The sequence below is a fragment of the Rana temporaria genome, chromosome 7, assembly GCF_905171775.1.
Source record: "Rana temporaria chromosome 7, aRanTem1.1, whole genome shotgun sequence".
Classification (NCBI taxonomy): Eukaryota; Metazoa; Chordata; class Amphibia; order Anura; family Ranidae; genus Rana; species Rana temporaria.
Genome location: NC_053495.1, coordinates 47,089,936 through 47,108,472, shown reverse-complemented (window position 1 = coordinate 47,108,472; position 18,537 = coordinate 47,089,936). Strand labels below are relative to the sequence as shown.

At 41.6% G+C, this 18,537-nt stretch overlaps 1 protein-coding gene across 1 annotated transcript in view; it reads right to left on the bottom strand.

Annotated features, from left to right (window-relative positions):
• The window catches only part of SLC6A11 (solute carrier family 6 member 11), a 237,013-nt gene that overhangs the window by 15,800 nt on the left and 202,676 nt on the right, over nt 1–18,537 (bottom strand). The window contains exons 11-12 of the mRNA XM_040359316.1: nt 17,478–17,615; nt 14,223–14,325 (exon numbers count right to left, since the gene is read on the bottom strand). Of these exons, the coding sequence (XP_040215250.1) occupies nt 14,223–14,325; nt 17,478–17,615 (241 nt within the window). The remainder of the gene's footprint in view (nt 1–14,222; nt 14,326–17,477; nt 17,616–18,537) is intronic.

Here is an 18,537-nt window from a genome sequence, read left to right as displayed (position 1 = left end):
CAATTTTTGTTTTTTAAGTTTTAGATTAGAGTAGGTAGAGTAGAGTAGGTTTGTGTAGGGGTGAGTTGGAAAAGTTCCTTTCACTTTTTGTCCTAGAAACACAAGTTTGAGAAAATCTCAAAGTAAAGGAATTTCATCTATATGGCCATGTTCACACTTATACGACACATAAAAACATGCCATGATCCAGCAAGTGCACTGGCATTCATTCTCAATGGCCCCCCAAATCCACCAGCCAAAGCACTTGTGCTGAATCACAATGCAATGCATGGTAACTTAGGGCCTGATCCACAAAAGGGATACGCCGGCGTATCTACTGATACGCAGTCGTATCCCTGTTTCTATCTATGGAACTGATCCACAGAATCAGTTTCTCATAGATAGGCAGAAGATCCGACATGTGTAAGGGACTTACACTGTCGGATCTTAGGATGCAGTACCGCGGCGCCGCTGGGGGCATTTCTCGTCGAAATCCAGCGTCGGGTATGCAAATTAGCACTTACGGAGATCCACAAAGCTTTTTCGCTTCGTTTTTTCTCCGTAAGTATTAGTTTGCCGTCACAAAATTAGGGCTGCTTTTACAAAGTGTAAACTGTTTACACCTTGTAAAAGTATACCCTTCTATCCCGCGTCTCTGTCATTTTTTTTTTTTTCCCGCCACAACTCTTTTTTTTTTTTAACGCCCGGCGCGATTCTCAAAACCCGGCGCAACGTAAATCCGCGCAAAGCACGTCGGGAAAATAACGTCGGGAGCATGCGCAGTACGTCCGGCGCAGAAGCGCGCCTAATTTAAATGGGACTCGCCACGGTGGACGTAATGAGGACGTGACGTGCGTGAGGGTGGGAGGTGCCGGAGCGCTCCATGGCTGGAGGTAGCGAGTGGCGGGGGTCCGACGGAGCCAGCAACGGTCCGGTGGAGACCAGCGTGAGAGGCTGACATCCCGAAGACTGGAGTCGGAAACCCGCTCAGCGCGACCTGACACACTTGCGGGACCCAAGACCCAGGACTCAACAGATTCCCGACGGACCGATGTGACGGAAGTCTTCAGTCTCCCAGCGCAGCGGGTCCGGACGGACACATCACTGAGCTATAGAGACTGCCAGGACACAGACGAAGGAGGAGATCAGCAGGGAAAAGCGGAGCAGTGGCAGCAGGTCGTGAGAGGACCCCTAGGTTGGGTGAGACGCTCAGTTGAGCCGAGCAGGGTCGGGTGCCGTCCCGATCCCCCTCCTCCCCCACGGGGTCCCCCCCCGCCCCCCCCCACCGGGTCGGATGACTCATAAAATGTATGCCAAGAAATTGAACACAGAGAAGTAACTTTGGATGGTGACCTAAGGCAGAGATCAAGGAGGAAGGGTGGTAATTTATTATCATAGCCTCATTAGTTTGAGGAGCTGTATAACCCTCATGTACAAGGTGGTTACTGACATAAATATCCCTCAGGGCATCTGTGGAGCATAGCCCAGGGAAGAGACTCTGGGCTAAGACGAGAAGGTGATCATGTCAATGCGGGTACCGAAGCATTAATGGTTTGAAGAGCAGAAATCTATGCATGTGAATGATGGTCATAAATACACAACTTTGCAGGATTTATCTGAAGTAAGATATATAGGCGCCTGGTCTATGCTAGTAAATTCCTAGTGCTCATGAATGGGGTGGCAGTGAAAAGGGAAGTTTTAGCTATAAGCCTCTGCATCTGCTTCGCGTCACCTGAACACCTGCTCGGGCAGGTCACCCAGTGAAAGGAAGATTGGTTAGAGAAAATACCGGGGATAAATCACTAAAATACACTGCGGATATCACCCCTATAACGAGATAATCCGGAAGCTACAGCTGGATAGACCATAGTAGTAATTAAACTGGGTTTTAGACGGGCAGTAGATAGGACTCAACAGGGAAACGGGACGGAGAGGCCGCAGGTGGTAGCTCCGCCCCGGGGTTTTCTCTTCCCCTGGTGTCTCCTCCCTGATTTCTTTCTGGTCCTTTTCTTTCTTTTTTTAAATTGATTGATTACCCTGTAGTTTCTCCCTTTTCCCCTTTGCTCCTTATTTCTCCCCCACAGATAGACCAGTATACTTTGTCACGTGTGTGTTAAACACCCTAACTGGAGCAGAGCAGAATATACGACAATTTATGCGGTTTGACCTCCTAGGAGGGAGTGGAAGGGAGAGGAGCGAGGGGAAAGGGAAGGGAAAAGATAGTGAGAGAGGAATAGTTATCCCCGTGGGTAGTCACCTAAGTAAGGCTGAGTATAAGAAATAAACCTTAGAGCGCAAAAAAAAAAAAAAAAAAAATATATTCCAAACTGGGGAAGAGAATCAGACCCTCCAATAAAATGAATAGATCGACGAGAGGAGTCACTACAAAACCAACCAAGAATAATTCCGGGAATAGCTCTATTCAGCAATACATGACTCAAGAAGGGAGCCTGAAAAGCCCAGGACTCGCAAAAAAAACTGAAAAGAAGAAGAACCACATAAAAAAAGGCGCAAGCAGTGCGGAGAGTTCTAAAGGGGAAACGACAATAGAAAGCGAGCATGACCATAATATTTTTGAAGAGCTAGCTCAAGACACACAAGACACACAACCCCCCACAAAGGCTGAGATGAACGCAATGCTGCTGAGGATGGAAAATGTCATAAGGACAGAAATTAATAAGGTTAGAACAGACCTTGGAGGGCTCCGCGAAAGAGTGGAAGAGACGGAAAGGAGAATAGAGGAACAGGACCAGGAAATAAACTCCCTGAAAAAGAAAGTAAAGGCCCTGAGCGAAAGTCAAAGACTGGCGGCATATAGGATAGAGGACCAGGAGAATCGCAACAGGCGACAGAACCTTAGAATCAGAGCCATAGTAGAAGAAAAGGATGAAGACCTCAGAGTCATCATGAACACAATTTTTAACCCCCTGCTAGAGAGATCAGCAGAATCGAAGCCCCTTAAGATCGAGAGAGTGCACCGAGTGGGGAATCCCCAACAGACAGGAAGATACGGCCCAAGGGATGTTGTGGTACGTTTCAGGAACTACGTCGACAAAGCAGAAATCTGGGGAAGGCTCAGGGGGAAACCCCCTTTGAAATATAGAGAGACTGAGCTACAAATATTCTCCGACTTGTCGATAGAAACATTGGCAAGGAGAAGACACCTGAAACCCCTCCTAGAGCTGATGCGGGCACAAAATATAAAGTATCAATGGGGTTTCCCGGCATGCCTCATAGGCATAAAGGGGGGTAAAACAGCACGACTAAGGTATCCGGAGGAACTGAATGAATTCTGCTCTAAAATGGATTTAATAGCTCCTGAGTTACCGGACTGGGTGGATTAGTTGGGTTCTGGAAAGTCTGAAATTTTGAGCAACCGGACGGGGCGGTTGGTGTGTGGAGGGGGGGAGTCAATGGAGTGCTCTGGAGCACCACCACGAACGAGGAGCCAAGGGGGAAGACGAGGAGTCTTTCAAGAGTGGCTCCCAGGCCAATAATGGGCCAGGGCGGGGGGGGGGAGGGGGGAAAGAGGGAGGGAGGGGGGGAAAGAGGGAGGGAGGGAGGGAAACGGGAGGGACCATCTGAACGACTCCACAGGAATTCTTCTCAAACTAAAAAAAAAAAAAAAAAAAAAAAAAAAAAAAAGAGAGATAAATGACAGATATTAAGTTCTTATCATATAATGTAAAAGGATTAAACTCCCATATTAAGAGACATAAAATTCTTGCCGAAATCACGCAGTATAAAGCAGACATAGTCTACCTACAAGAGACCCATATTACCTTAGAGTCTAATATAAAGTTGTATTCATCTGACTATCCCGTCTGGTATTATGGAGACACAGTCTCATCGAGATCCCGGGGGGTCGCCATAGGATTTGCAAGGGGAGTTAGATGCACATTGGTTGACAGATTGAACGATCCGGAGGGGAGGTTCTTGTTCTTGAAAGTAAAACTAGGAGAGGAGGACTACACTCTGGCAAATGTGTATGCACCCAATGTGAATTCGGCTAAATATATTAGTAAAATTCTCAGAAAATTAAAAGATTTCGAAGAGGGACATGTGGTGTTAATGGGGGACTTTAACTTTTGCATGTGCCCGAGCCTCGATAGTACGTCCCATGCTCAGGGGAATAACGGTGAGCACCTCAAGCTACTGAAAAAACAAATGATACAAAACCAAATGATGGATGTCTGGCGAATTCTCAACCCCAAGACACGAGACTATACGTTTTTTTCCCCTGTGCATGGGACGTACTCGAGGATCGACTACATCCTCGTAGACCATAGACTTTTGGAGAGGGTGGTCGAAGCAAGGTGCGAGATCTTAACGCTATCTGACCACGCCCCTATAACCATGAAAATAAGCACATCCATACAAAAATGCATTCCTCCTGAATGGAGATTGGATGAAAGTCTGTTGAGAGACGAGGATGTGGTCGAGAGAGTACAGAAAGAATTGGAATGGTATTTTCAGGAGAATGACAAGGAGGGAATCACAGGAGCAACCCTGTGGGACGCCCACAAAGCGTATATAAGAGGGATTTTTATTGCTGAGGGGGCAAAGAAAAATAAAACAAGAATGAGTAAACTAAAAACATTAAAAGAGGAGATTTACAGGCTGGAACAGGAACATAAATTACAGGGCCAAAAGAGGGAAACACTCCGTAAGTTAACAATAACAAGGGATGAATACAAAGCCCTTGCCGAGCAAGAAACCAAGAATTTCATAGACAGGGTAGAGAGAGAAAGATATGTCTGGGGAAATAAACCTAGTAAAAACTTGGCCAGAATGGTAAGAAAAAAGAAAACCAGGAATTTTATCGAAAAAATCAGGAATGGGAATGGGGACTTAGTATATGCGACAAATAAAATAGCAGAATCCTTTAGAAGCTATTATGAAAAACTATACGACGTCCAACAGAAGATCAGGGACCCAGCTGAAAAAAAGGATAAGATCAGGGCAGTATTACAGCAAACTAATCTACCGAAGATAGAAGAGCATGAGATAGAAAGAATGGAGGAAAGTATAACTGAGCAGGAAATAAGGGAGGTCCTAAAAAATACTCCCAATGGGAAAAGTCCTGGACCAGACGGTTTCACGTCTGCCTACATACAAAGGTTTAGCACCATCCTAGTCCCTAGACTATGTCAATATTTTAATGGGTTGGGGCTAGACTATGAGATGAGTAGTGAGGCATTAACAGCTACGATCACTGTCATTAAAAAAGAAGGAAAGGACAATACGAATTGTTCAGGGTTCCGACCTATCTCACTCCTGAATGCAGATACCAAACTGTATGCAAAAATTCTGGCTGAACGAATGAAGGGGGTAATGACTGCCATTGTCCACCCGGACCAGGTCGGTTTCACACCTGGGAGGGAGGGAAAGGACAATGGAGTTAGGGCACTTCTTCTCATGGAGCAGATTAAAGAAAGAGAGACCCCCGGTCTATTCCTGTCAGTAGACGCTGAGAAAGCGTTTGACAGGGTAGACTGGGGGTTCCTGATACAAACACTAGAATTTATAGGAATAGGCCCAAGGATGATCAAATGGATCCAAACGCTCTATTTCCATCCATGTGCTAGGATCAAGATCAATGGATCTCTATCCGCACCCTTTGAGATGAGAAATGGAACCAGACAGGGCTGTCCCCTATCCCCCCTTCTTTTTGTCTTATCATTGGAACCCCTGCTTGCAATGGTTCGACAAAATCCAGAAATATATGGAATAGAAGTTGGAGAAGATGAGCACAAATTATCCGCCTTCGCAGACGACATTCTATTCTATATAAGTAGCCCAAGAGTCACCCTCCCGAACTTAATAGCTACCCTAAAACAATATGGTGAGGTGTCAAACTTCAAAATGAATACAGAAAAGACGGAGATCCTGAATATCAACATTCTTAAAGAAGAAGAACAATATCTGCGGAAGAAATATAATTTCAAATGGCAAAAAGAAATAAAATACTTGGGAATAAAACTGGCAAATACCATCAAGAAAATATATAGAATACATTTTATCCCCCTACTCAACGAAATAAAAAGTGAAATTAAAAACATATATAATAGACCAATTTCGTGGTTCGGGAGGATAAATGTGGTAAAAATGGTTCTCATCCCAAAAATCCTATACAAGTTTCAAATGGCCCCAATTTACCTACCACCGTCATACATCAAAATAATTAACTCCCTCATAATGAACTATATTTGGAATAATAAAAAACACAGGGTGTCTGCTCAAATCCTAAAACGGGCCAAGAAAAAGGGAGGCTTAGCTGTACCCGATATCAGATTGTATTATAACGCTTCGGTTCTCTCACGGGTTATAGAATGGGCTAAAGAGTCCCAGGACAAAAGATGGATAAATATTGAATGCACATTAGCGAGGGCACAGTTAGGGAGATTAATTTGGAATCCACCACAACACAGATTCTTACACTCCTCAACACACACAATTACTCACAATGCATGGAGGATCTGGGATAGACTTCACAAACAATTAAAAACAGAATTCAACTCACCCCTTATTGATTTAAAAGAAAATGATTATTTCACTCCGGGGACAAAAGAAGTAGGGGGAAATTGGATCACAAATAGAACACAGTTAAAAGATATAACACTAGACGGCAAAATTAGGACACTTCACGATATTAAATATAGGATTGGAATTAGGGCGCTCGACGAGTGGAGATACTTGCAGTTAGTCTCATTCGTCAAGCGCCTACCACACCCTTTGAGGTCACAAGAGGATTACACCTTATTGGAACAATTGTGTAGCATCGAAAGCTCAAAAGGAAATATATCTAAAATCTATAATTACTTGCAGAAAACGGAAGAGTTGGACACGCCAAAATTCATCCAAAATTGGGAAACAGACTTAGGGGTCCCAAGGGGGAAAACGACCATAGGAAGAATCCTGAAAATGACTCACACCTCGGCAGTAGATATAAGAACTGCCGAGATGAACTACAAATGCTTGACGAGGTGGTACGCCACCCCAGATAAAATGGCAAAATTCAGAGGAGGAGAGTCAGAGGAATGCTGGAGAGGTTGTGAGTCAAGAGGAACAATGGCACACCTTTGGTGGGACTGCCGGAAAATTAAAGCCTATTGGAAAAAAATCTTGTCCCTGATAAAGGTAATAACAAAAAAAGAAGTGGAAGATAACCCATGGGTAGTTCTCTTTCATGGGGGGGAGATTCCAGAGAAGGAGTACAAGGGTTCACTGATCCCTCATTTGCTGAACGCAGCAAAACGATTGATTCCCCTTAAATGGAGAGATGCGAAAAGTCCGCAAATGTGGGAGTGGATCGACTCCGTAGAGGACACTTATAGGAGAGAGAAATTAAAATACGGGAGCTATAAACATAAGGAAGGGGAAAAGGAGATATGGTTGCCCTGGTTGGAATTTAAAAAGTCCTGGAGGTTCGCAGAAAACCTGAGAGAGGAATGGAACACATTTCTCAATTAAGAGAATGAATGAATTCTTATAGTGGAGTCGTGGGATGGTTCAGGGAGGGGGTGGGTAGGGGGGGAGGGGGGATTTAGTTGGGGAGGGGGGAGATGGGGTGCTGGGTATTGTTTCTTTTTTGTCACGCAGATATAATCTTTTAAAAATTCCGTACTTACTATAAAAGAGTGAGTTCTAAACGGTGAAAAAAAAAAAAAAAAAAAAAAAGGGGAAAATATAAAAATAAACAAATAAATAAAATAAAAATTATAACAAGTATAAAAACTCGCAAAAGAAATACACCACAAATGATGCTAAACCAGATGTAGAGACGGAATTATGAATAAAATCATGAGCAAGTCTCTTGCTGTGGTGAAGTCTGAAGTGGCAAAAAAAAAAAAAAAAAAAAAAAAAAGAAAAGAAAAAAAAAAAAAAAAAAAAAAAAAAAAAAAAGGATTATACTGTGTTTGTCACTAACCGAGTCCATGGGAGGTACAATACTAATCTGTTGGCCTGGATCACTGTTAATATTATATAATGTAGCTGTGGTACCATTACCTGCATTGGGAGATTTGGATCCTTCATGCCCTTTGGGAAACTGGACACTTGTTGGGCTCAAAAAATCAGAAGGATTTGTATTTTTAACAATGACTTTTAATTCATCTACCTTTAATTCCATATTAGCACCACCATCTTTTACATTTTTGCTGCTAAAATCCACACTATCTTTTCTGGGAACTTCTTTTGAATAATTTTTGATTTCAGATTGAATGTTCTCAGTTAAATTCTTCTCTGTTTGATCAGCCTTGTTGTTCAGGTCATTAGGACACTTCTTAGTGTCACTATCAAAATCTTCTGATTGTATGCCAGGAAAACTGTGATCAGATGTTTTTTTACCCATCTGTGCCAACAGTCCTGCACCTGCAGTCTGATATTGTTGATTAAGCAATGATGTAACAGGATTACAGTCAGTTGAACTTTGCTCTAACACTATTGGACTTCGGTCAAACACCTGAACTATAGGGACGACTCCACTATAGACCAAGCTATCTGGTTCAGGTTTACATGTAGTACCAAGTTTTTCTTTATTGCTGTCTGAATTTCCAATGGTTGTTAAAGGCAGGATTAGGTTGCCCTGAATACCTGTCTGTATATTCGCACCATCTGTATTTAGATCCTTGGCGTCATAAAAACCGCACAATTGTTTCTGTTCTGTCTGAGCAGTAATATTATCCATGGATTCTCCTTTTTCTTGTTTAGACAGTATATTGAGGTTCTTTGGTATTGTGTCTGGTTGCACTGGTTCTTCATTCCTAGAGAAGATCTGTAAAGGTGCTGAAATCTGCTGTAGAGTTCCAGTTACAAGTTGAATATTGGGTTCCCCTAGATTCCAACTGCCATAATCTAGAGTATCATTTGCATTAAAAGAAGTAATCGAACTGTCAGCAATGGATGCTGTTATATGTTTAATACCAGGTAAATCAGCACATTCTGCCTTTTTCTCTTGTGCTTGTACACCATGGAAGTCACCGATCAGAGAAGTTTCTTCGGGAGATGGCTCAGTATATGGCATCCATACTGTATCCTTCCTGTCTTCTTCTTTTTCTCTAACAATTTTTTCTGGCTTCACTTGCTGTCCCCATTCTCTGAGTATCCCAATCAGTCCTATGTCTTCTGGTTCACCAAAGATGTCTTCCTCGTTAGTTTCCTCCCTGGAGAGGATGCTGCAGTCATTAAGGAGATTGGTACAATTCACTAAGAGCTATAGACGTGCAACACAGGATGGCAAGCAAAGATAGCCAAAATCAGCAGTAAAAAGCAAAAGTTACAGCCAAGTAAAGGATCAAGAAACCACAGAACCATGCACCACATGCTGAAGAGGCAAAGGCAGATAGAGGATACTGCCAACCAGAAAGAAAGGATGACAGCAATGGACTCCAGCCAAAGAGATGAAATCAAGGCAAGCACAGCAACCAAAGGGAAATTTCCAAGTCACCCCTGTTAGCTCAGCATGCAAAGAATGTAAACAAGTCTCAAACCTCAACACAAGGGACTTCAAGCAACAAAAATGAAATAGTTCTATTGCACACAGTTCAGTAAAGTCTCCAAAAAAAAAAAAAAAAAAAAAAAAAAAAAGATTAGGCACGCCTTGCGCAGGACGGATTTAAGTTACACCGCTGAAAATTTCTAGGTAAGTGCTTTGTGGATCAGGCACTTAGGTAGAGATTTTGCGGCGGTGTAACTTAAATGGCAAAAGTTAAGTTACGGCCGTTTTTTGTGGATCAGGCCCTTATTGCCCTGCATTGTAGTGTGATGTGATTTAAAAATAAAGGTGCCTGCACTTCATTTGTATGTATGTTGCATGCATTGACTTGAATAGGCTGTCCTAAATGCAACACACCTAAACACACAAAAACACAGGCCAAGCTGCATAGGTGTGAATAGAGAATAATTGCCATGTACACACGATCTGGCTTTTGCCCGGCCACATCACATCAGAATTCCAACGGAATTCTATCAGAGTAAAATAGAACATGTTCTATATCTAAACTCCGATGGAATTTGTTGGAATATCTGATGAAAAAACTCTGATGGGGCTGCAAACAATCGGAATATCCGATGGAAAAAGTTCATATGACGTTTTCCATCGGAAATTCCGATTGCGTGTACAAGACATAAGACTGTTATCACCAGAACAGAAAGATTTTCTCTCACATCTAGTACTGGGAACAACTCTAAGGATTTAGATATCATTTAGATATCCCTTACTTCAGTTTTTGGTGACAATGGTCACCAGTACAAATCTCTCCAATGAAAAACCAGACAAAAAAAAACTTGATAGGGAACCCTTCCCATAAAAGGGATTTTGTTAGAAATACCAATTAAAAATCTGACGTCCAAACAATTTCTCAAAATATGACTGACCTTAATCATTTTTTTGTTAATCCATTTGACTGACATCTCCCAGGGTTTTACATAAGAGACCTATTGCATGCACACATATATCTTTGGGTTTTAGGATGCAGTGACAACAATGATATTTGTTGCAGTTAAGTCGTGCAGCAAGCTTCAGTATTTCAGTCAATCAAACCCTTATTTTCCTGCTTATGCTGTCAAGTAAAATAACAAAAAAAATTGTACACACATCATTGCTGTCATTGTTTTAGGAAGCAGCCACCCATTTACAAAATAATGTAATTTTCATTTAGAAAGCAGCGGGCCAGTCAAAAGGGCACCGGATATTACATTCCAGAGATACCTCCATCCACAAGGAAAGTGGCAAAGATAACACAAACAACATCAAGCACATATAAGCAGTACGTGCCAATTTTTAACAAAGTACCAAAAGCCTGATTCATCCCCGACAAGCTCCTGATAATGTCTACTGGGTGCTTTGTTTGAGAATGCAATTATAACAGGGCAATTAAAGTGTTATAATAATGAGTCTAGGGCCTCGTACACATGACCGTTTTCCTCTACAGAATCCATCAAGAAACTTGGTGGCAGAGCTTTTTTGCCGAGGAAAACGGTCGTGTGTATGTTTTTCATCTAGAAAACTGTCGAGGAACTTGACGAGAAAAAAAGAGAACAAGTTCTCTTTTTCCTCGACGGCAGTCTCAATTTTCTCGTTGTGTTCCTTGTCGGACTGGTTTTCGACGAGAAACACGTTCGTGTGTATGCTAAGAAACCCGCGCATGCTCAGAATAAAGTATGAGACGGGAGCGCACCTTCGGTAAAAGTAGCGTTTGTAATGGAGATAGCACATTTGTCACGCTGTAACAGTCTGAAAAGTGCAAATTGTCTCTTACCAAACTTTTACTTAACACGCAGTAACATGAGATTAGCAAAAGCAGCCCCAAGGGTTGTGCCAGTGGAATCGAACTTCCCCTGCCGTTGTATGTGTTGTACGTCATCGCGTTTGAGAACGAGGAGATTTGGTCTTGACAGTGTGTATGCAAAGAAAGCTTGTCAAGTTTCTCCACAAGCCTGACAAGGAACTCGTCGAGGAAAACGATGTTTCATTTACGCAGTGAGGCAAGCACAGAATTCACAAAGCACTTGCCTCCCAAACTGCACTGGGTTTCTTCGGCGTAAGCCGGCATAGGTGGAAGTGGGCGTGAGCCATGCTAATGAGGCGTGACCCCATGCAAATGATGGGCCGAGCACCATAGAAGTACTTAAAACGAACAGCGCATGCGCCGTCCCGTGGACGCATCCCAGTGCGCATGCTCAGAATCACGTCGGAACAACTGGCTAAGATACGTCGAATCACTGCCTACGGTGTGAACGTAACCTACGCCCAGCCCTATTCACGTACTACGTAAACAATGTAAAATACGACAGCTTGTGTTCCCTGGTCCATACCTTTGCATGGGTTGCGCCTCCTATATGGGGAATAACTTTACGCTGGACGTACGACTTACGCAAACCGCGTATATTATGCGCCGGGCGCAAGTACGTTTGTGAATCGGCGTATCTCCCTCATTTGCATATGTGAATAGAAAATCAATGGGAGCGGCAAATGCGCCCAGTGTAAATATGCGCCCACGATACGACGGCGTAGGCAAGTTACGTTGGTCGTGGGAAGCCTATTTTCAGGCGTATCTAGTTTTGTGGGCACGGCGCACAGATACGACGGTGCATATTTGTAATTACGCGGCGTATCTCGAGATACGTCGGCGTAAGTGCTTTGTGAATCCGGGCCTTAGTGTTTATTTATTTTGTTTTGTTAAAAAATGCATTCGTCCGAAAATCTGAATTAATTAAGGATTATGGTGTCTGTCGAATGTTCTAAGAAGATTCGACGGAGCAGCTAAACTGTACGATGCCGCAATCGTACATTTCCGGACGAATGTTCCGCCTACAATCTATAAAAGAATTCTAATGTTGTATGACACTAATAATAATTATATTTATACATTATTATTACTAGTCAACCAACATTCAAATTCTTCTATAGCCTATGGGCGGAGCATTTGACCGGAAGGATGGGACATTTCAACTAAATCAGGAGCCAGCAGAATAAGGAACACATTGCACTGATAGTTAGTCATGACCCCCCCCCCCCCCGTACTGATTTTTATTCCTTTAGGCTTTAATATATCTACACGCTGTGCTTTACAAATAGATACTTAATACATGAAAAGGAATCTCAGAGTACAATAGGTTAGTTAAAGAGACCGTACAGCAGAAGCAACTTGCTTTGAGGATCCATTTGTCTAGTTGAACCCTCAGACTAATGGTAGCCAGAACAGTGGTTACAGTACTACAGGGGTGCTCCAATCACTGTTTTACTGTTCGTTTTTTACCTGGCTCAGTGGATTTTTAAATCAAGTTTATTGAGCCAGGTGGTGCTTGCATGTCCACCCATATCTTAAATTTCAATCAGTTCATCAGGAATGGTTTCTAAATTTTCCAGCCTAAGGCCTCTGGTAAGGGATGGGGCACTGCTGTGATAAATCGTTGAGTTCTGTAAGCAACAGCTTCATTCATAACTGAGTACTATACTTTACATATGAAAAGAAAAAGTAGAGCGCCACTTGCTGGCTGAATAGAAGACTACATAATAATATTTCATATTTCATATTTAACCACTTAAGGTCTGCCCATTAGCAGTTTTACCGCTACAGGGGGCACCTATTCACCGGATCACGTATACAGTAATATATATATATATATATATATATATATATATATATATATATGTGTGTGTGTGTGTGATCCGACTCTTCCAGGTAGGGGGCACACACTGCCGATGGAGCGCTTCCACTGTGATGATCTCCGACACACGCCAATGGTTATGCAGAGAGACAGAGCAGCGATCTGCCTATGTAAACAAGGCAGATCACCATTCTGACAGGAGGGAAGGGATGGAATTTGTTTCCCTGCACAATTCCATCTCTTCCATCAGTAGAAGCACCTCACACAGTATAGTAAAACATAGGCTAGGCACACAGTTAACCCTTTGATTGCCCCTGATGTCAACCCCTTACCAGCCAGTGTCATTAATACAGTGACAGTTCATAGGTTTTAGCATGGATCACTGTATTACTGTCACTGGTCCCCAAAAAGTGTCAAAAGTCTCAGTTAGTGTCAGCATGTCCGCCACAATATCACAGTCCTGCTATAAGTCGCTAATCACTGCCATTACTAGTAAAAAATACAAATAAATAAAAATATCCCATAGTTTATAGATGGTATAACTTTTGCGCAAACCAATACATTTCCCCCTATTTGGGATTTTTTTTTCACCAAAAATATGTAGCAGAATACATATTTGCCTACATTTATGAAGAAATTATATTTAAATTGTATTTCCTATTGGATAGGTATTATAGCAAAATATATATAATATAAATAGTATTGTTTTTTTTTTCAAAAAACATTTTTGTGTGTGTATAGCGCAAAAGATAAAAAACACAGAGGTGATCAAATACCACCAAAACAAAGCTCTATTTGTGGGAAAAAGGGACATCGATTTTATTTATGTACAGCGTTGCATGGCCGCCTAATTGTCAGTTAAAGTAACGCAATGCTATTTCGCAAAAAATGGCCTGGTCATGAAGGGAGGCAAATCTTCTGGAGGTCAAGCAGTTAACTGACAATTTTTTTTTTTTTTTAATTCATGACTATAATAAATAAAAAAATACATTATGTAGAATATCACTACTAATTTCTTTTAAAAGCATCCTTTGTTCTATATTTATTCCCCTGTGACAGGCAGTACAAGTAGGAGAACTGATTGATACAGTATATTATGTCAATTTGATGCAGATGCCACATTTACTTACCATAAATCCATCCTATGCAGATACATTCAAACACTGCAACAAACAGGAGACACATTCCACTGGCTGCATATGAGTCAAAAAGCTGGAAGACATACATTCCTCCCTTAAAACAAAGAAAATAAAAAAGATTAGGTATGCAAAGTGTTGTTACTAGCCCTTCAACAAATTCATTCTTTTGCCTCGTACACACGATCGGAATTTCCGATGAAAAAAGTCAGACGGAATTTTTTCATCGGATATTCCGACCATGTGTGTGCCCCATCTGAGTTTTTCCTTCCTCTATGGATCTCTATGAATAAGCCAGGGGGCGGAGCAAAACACATAATGGGGCATGGCCTGTGATTCACACATTTTTCAAATGGATTGGAAAATGTGAAACTTGGATGAAAGCTGCATGCATCTTGGGTGATAAACTGACTACTATGTTACATAGCCGGTGAGGTTGAAAAAATACACCAGTCCATCCAGCTCAACCTATGTGTGTGTGTAAAAACAAGGTGCAGGAGCCAACTTGAGTGCATACAAATGAAATGCATTAATTTACACAGGAACTCACATTATAGGGTTTTGGTCAACGTAAAAATTGTAGTAGAAAGATTGTAATCAGGTTGAAATGTGTATTACCAGCTATAGTCCACATGATCTTATGCCGCGTACACACGACCGTTTTTAATGTCTTGGAAAAAATTATGTTTTTCTCGACGTGATTCTTGTCCAGCCTGCCTTGCATACACACGATCATGAAAAAAAAATGCTCGAGCAAAGAGTGGTGACGTACAACACGTACGACGGCGCTATAAAGGGGAAGTTCCATTCGAATGGCCCCACCCTTTGGGCTCATTATGCAAATTTCCCTTCTCATAACTTGCTTCTGAGCGTGCGCATTTTTTTCCCCGTCGTTTAAGCCTACACACGACCATTTTTAATGTCATGTAAAAAATTATGTTTTTCTCGATGTAATTCTTGTCAAGCCTGCCTTGCATACACACGATTGTGAAAAAAAATGCTCAAGCAAAGCGCGATGACGTACAACACGTACAACGGCACTATAAAGGGGAAGTTCCATTAGAATGGCGCCACTCTTTGGGCTGATTATGCAAATTTCCCTTCTCATAACTTGCTTCTGAGCATGCACGTTTTTTTCCCCGTCGAAAAAACGTTTTTACGTCGTCGAAAAAACGACGACGTAAAAAACGTTGAGAAAAAATAGAGCATGTTCTAAATTTTAATAGCCATTTTTCACGTCGAGAAAAATGCTCTGGAGCCTACACACGATCGTTTTTAATGATCAATTTAAAAAATTGCATTTTTCTCATCATGAAAAACGGTCGTGTGCATTACACTTAACTGAACTATTGTTTGTTAACCTCTTATCCACCGCCCACCGTCAAATGACGGCGGGAGGCAGACCCTATTGTTCTGGGTGGACGTCATGACATTGCACCTTTTTAATCCACTAGGGGGAGCGCACCCGGCGTGTCACTGGGAACCAGGTGCGCGTGCCCAGCGGCCGCTATTGCCCAGTAACTGAGCGGGACCGTGGATCTGTGTTTAAACACACAGAACCATGTCCTGTCAGGGAGAGGGGACCGATGGTGTGTCCCTTGTACATAGGAACAACCATCGGTCATCCTCCCCCCACAGTAAGAATCACTCCCTAGGGAATAAATTAATCCCTTGATCGCCCCCTAGTGTTAACAACTTCCCTGCCAGTCACATTTATACAGTAATCAATGAATTTGTATAGTAGGGATCGCTGTATAAATGTGAATGGTCCCAAAAATGTGTCAAAAGTGTCCAATATGTCCGCCACAATATCGCAGTCACGATAAAAATCACTGATCGCCTCCATTACTAGTAAAAAAAAAAAATAATAAAAATGCTATAAATCTATCCCCTATTTTGTGCACCCTATAACTTTTGCGCAAACCAATCAATATACACTTATTGCGATTTTTTTTACCAAAAATATGTAGAAGAATACGTATCGGCCTAAACTGAGAAAAAATTGGTTTAAAAAAAAATTGATATTTATTATAGCAAAAAGTCAAAAATAGGGATGTATCGTTATATCGGTTGCCGATACATATCGGCCGAAAACAACTGTTTTGGGGACATGCCAAAACAGCTTTAAAATTGCCGATTATTGAATAGTGGCTGCAGAGCGCTAAATCACATACTGAAATTGTCTCCGCTCTGCTCGCACACCACGCTATGATAAACAGAATGCCGGTCTAATGCTGAGATGTGTGGGGTTAGGAGGAGGCGGGGGTGTGTGCGAGCAGAGCGGAGACAGTTTCAGCATATGGACGGCAGTGAGTTGCTTTCTTTTCTAGCAGCCATCCGTCCTCCCCGCCCCCCCCCCGTGCCACAGCCTCCCTCCGGCTGGCTATATCTTCGGGACTCTGTCCTCCGCCCCCCCTCCTCCTCCCCCGGCTGCCTAGTTTGGCTACTGTCCCTGATGCCAATCTACTCCTGAGGTGACAGGGTTAATAAAGAGAACCTGTCACCTACAATTGCTATCACACAGGGAATTATTTTCTCCTGTGTGATAGCAATAAAGTTAAGTGTAAAAAAATATAAGAAATAATAATTAAATTAATGAAATAAGTAATTAAAAATGAAAGAATAAGAAAAATAATATTAAAAATAAGTAAATTATACAAAAAAAAAAGTAAAACGACAAGCTACAAAAAAAAGTGATAAAGTAATAAAAAAATAAAATAAGAGGCGGCAATTGGGGGCACAGTGAGGCAGCAATTGGGGGCACAGTGAGTGTATGTTTTAACATACAATTATTTAAAAAAAGGAGAAAAGTCATTTTCGGTTTCGGTTTCGGCCTGACATTTTTTTTTTTTCGGTTTCGTTTCAGTAGTGAAATTTCCATTTGGGTGCACCTCTAGTAAAAAATATTGTTTTTTTTTTTTTTTTCAAACTTGTGCCTCTTCTTTTGTTTATACCTATAGAAATAAAAACCTGCAGAGTTGATCAAACACCACCAAAATAAAGCTTTATTTGTGGGGGAAAAAATGATTAAAAATGTATTTGGGTACAGTGCTGCATGACTGTGCAATTGTCATTCAAATTGTGACAGCGCTGAAAGCTGAAAAATGGCCTGGGCAGGAAGGGGGTGAAAGTGCCCAGTAGGCAAGTGGTTAAAGACAACAGCTTAATAAATGTTACAAAATATTCTACTACAATATGAATTGGAAGAAACTGGAATACTGAAAAAGGCACCCTTTTAAAAATTCTTACCTCAGTTAACATTATGAGACCAAGAAGGAAGGATACAATGGAAAGTGCTAAGATTAACAATTCTCGTCTGTAACCTCTTCGGAAAATATTTGGATACATGTCCACCACAGCAGTTACCAAGCTCTCTACACACACAAACTGCAAGCATAAATATTGCATGATTAATATCCAACCATATACATAATTCCTAAATTGCAAAGTTGACAAAATTTCACAATTAAAAAAAGTGCTTAGGGGATGTTTTAAGGGTCCAAATACGCTGGCCTTAAAAACGCTGCTTCTACAGTAGTTTTTTAGGACGTTTAGATCAGTGTTATTCAAGCTTTTTTCAGTCAAGGCACACTTTAAAATTACGGACAATCTCGAAGCACCCTCCAAAATGATGTCTTAAAGTGGATGTAAATGCTCCATATACCCAGTGAAGTGAATGTAGATATGCTGTCTTTGTTTAGAAAGTTGAGATTGTGTTAGGAGATTTTTTTCTTCCTGATTACCACAGAGTGTGATGTCTGGGCATACAGCCAAGATAGCCAACATTTCTGATTGGAGGAAAGGCACAAACCCCCTTCTCCTCATAGGCAAAGATTCTCAGAGGTGTTTTGTAATAGGATCTGCTCTCTGCTAATTTATTTTTGCAACCTCCCTGGACAGAAGGTTCAGGCTGCTTTTGTCTAAAAAGTCTGAGAATGTGTCAGGAGTTATCAGGCTGATAACAGAGGAACGGTTCAGGAGAGATCTACGGGACTTAGCTCATTAAGGAGAGATAACAAAATACTGCAGATATATGTGCCCAGCTCAAATTTCATGAATCGGGTTTACATCCACTTTAAGGCACCCCATTTTAAAATGTAAAACTATTCTAATAGTTTTACATAATGCAGTAACATCAATACACATATGACACCCAATGTTAGAGGTGATTTATTCTTCCAAAACAAACACACTTTTGCAAACTGGTACTGGCTATGTTTCTCTTCTCCCTCAGTTTTTCTCCATCACCTACCTAATGTGACCCCAAGCTGATGGAAAGAGGCAAGGGAGAGTCAAACAAGGATGATAT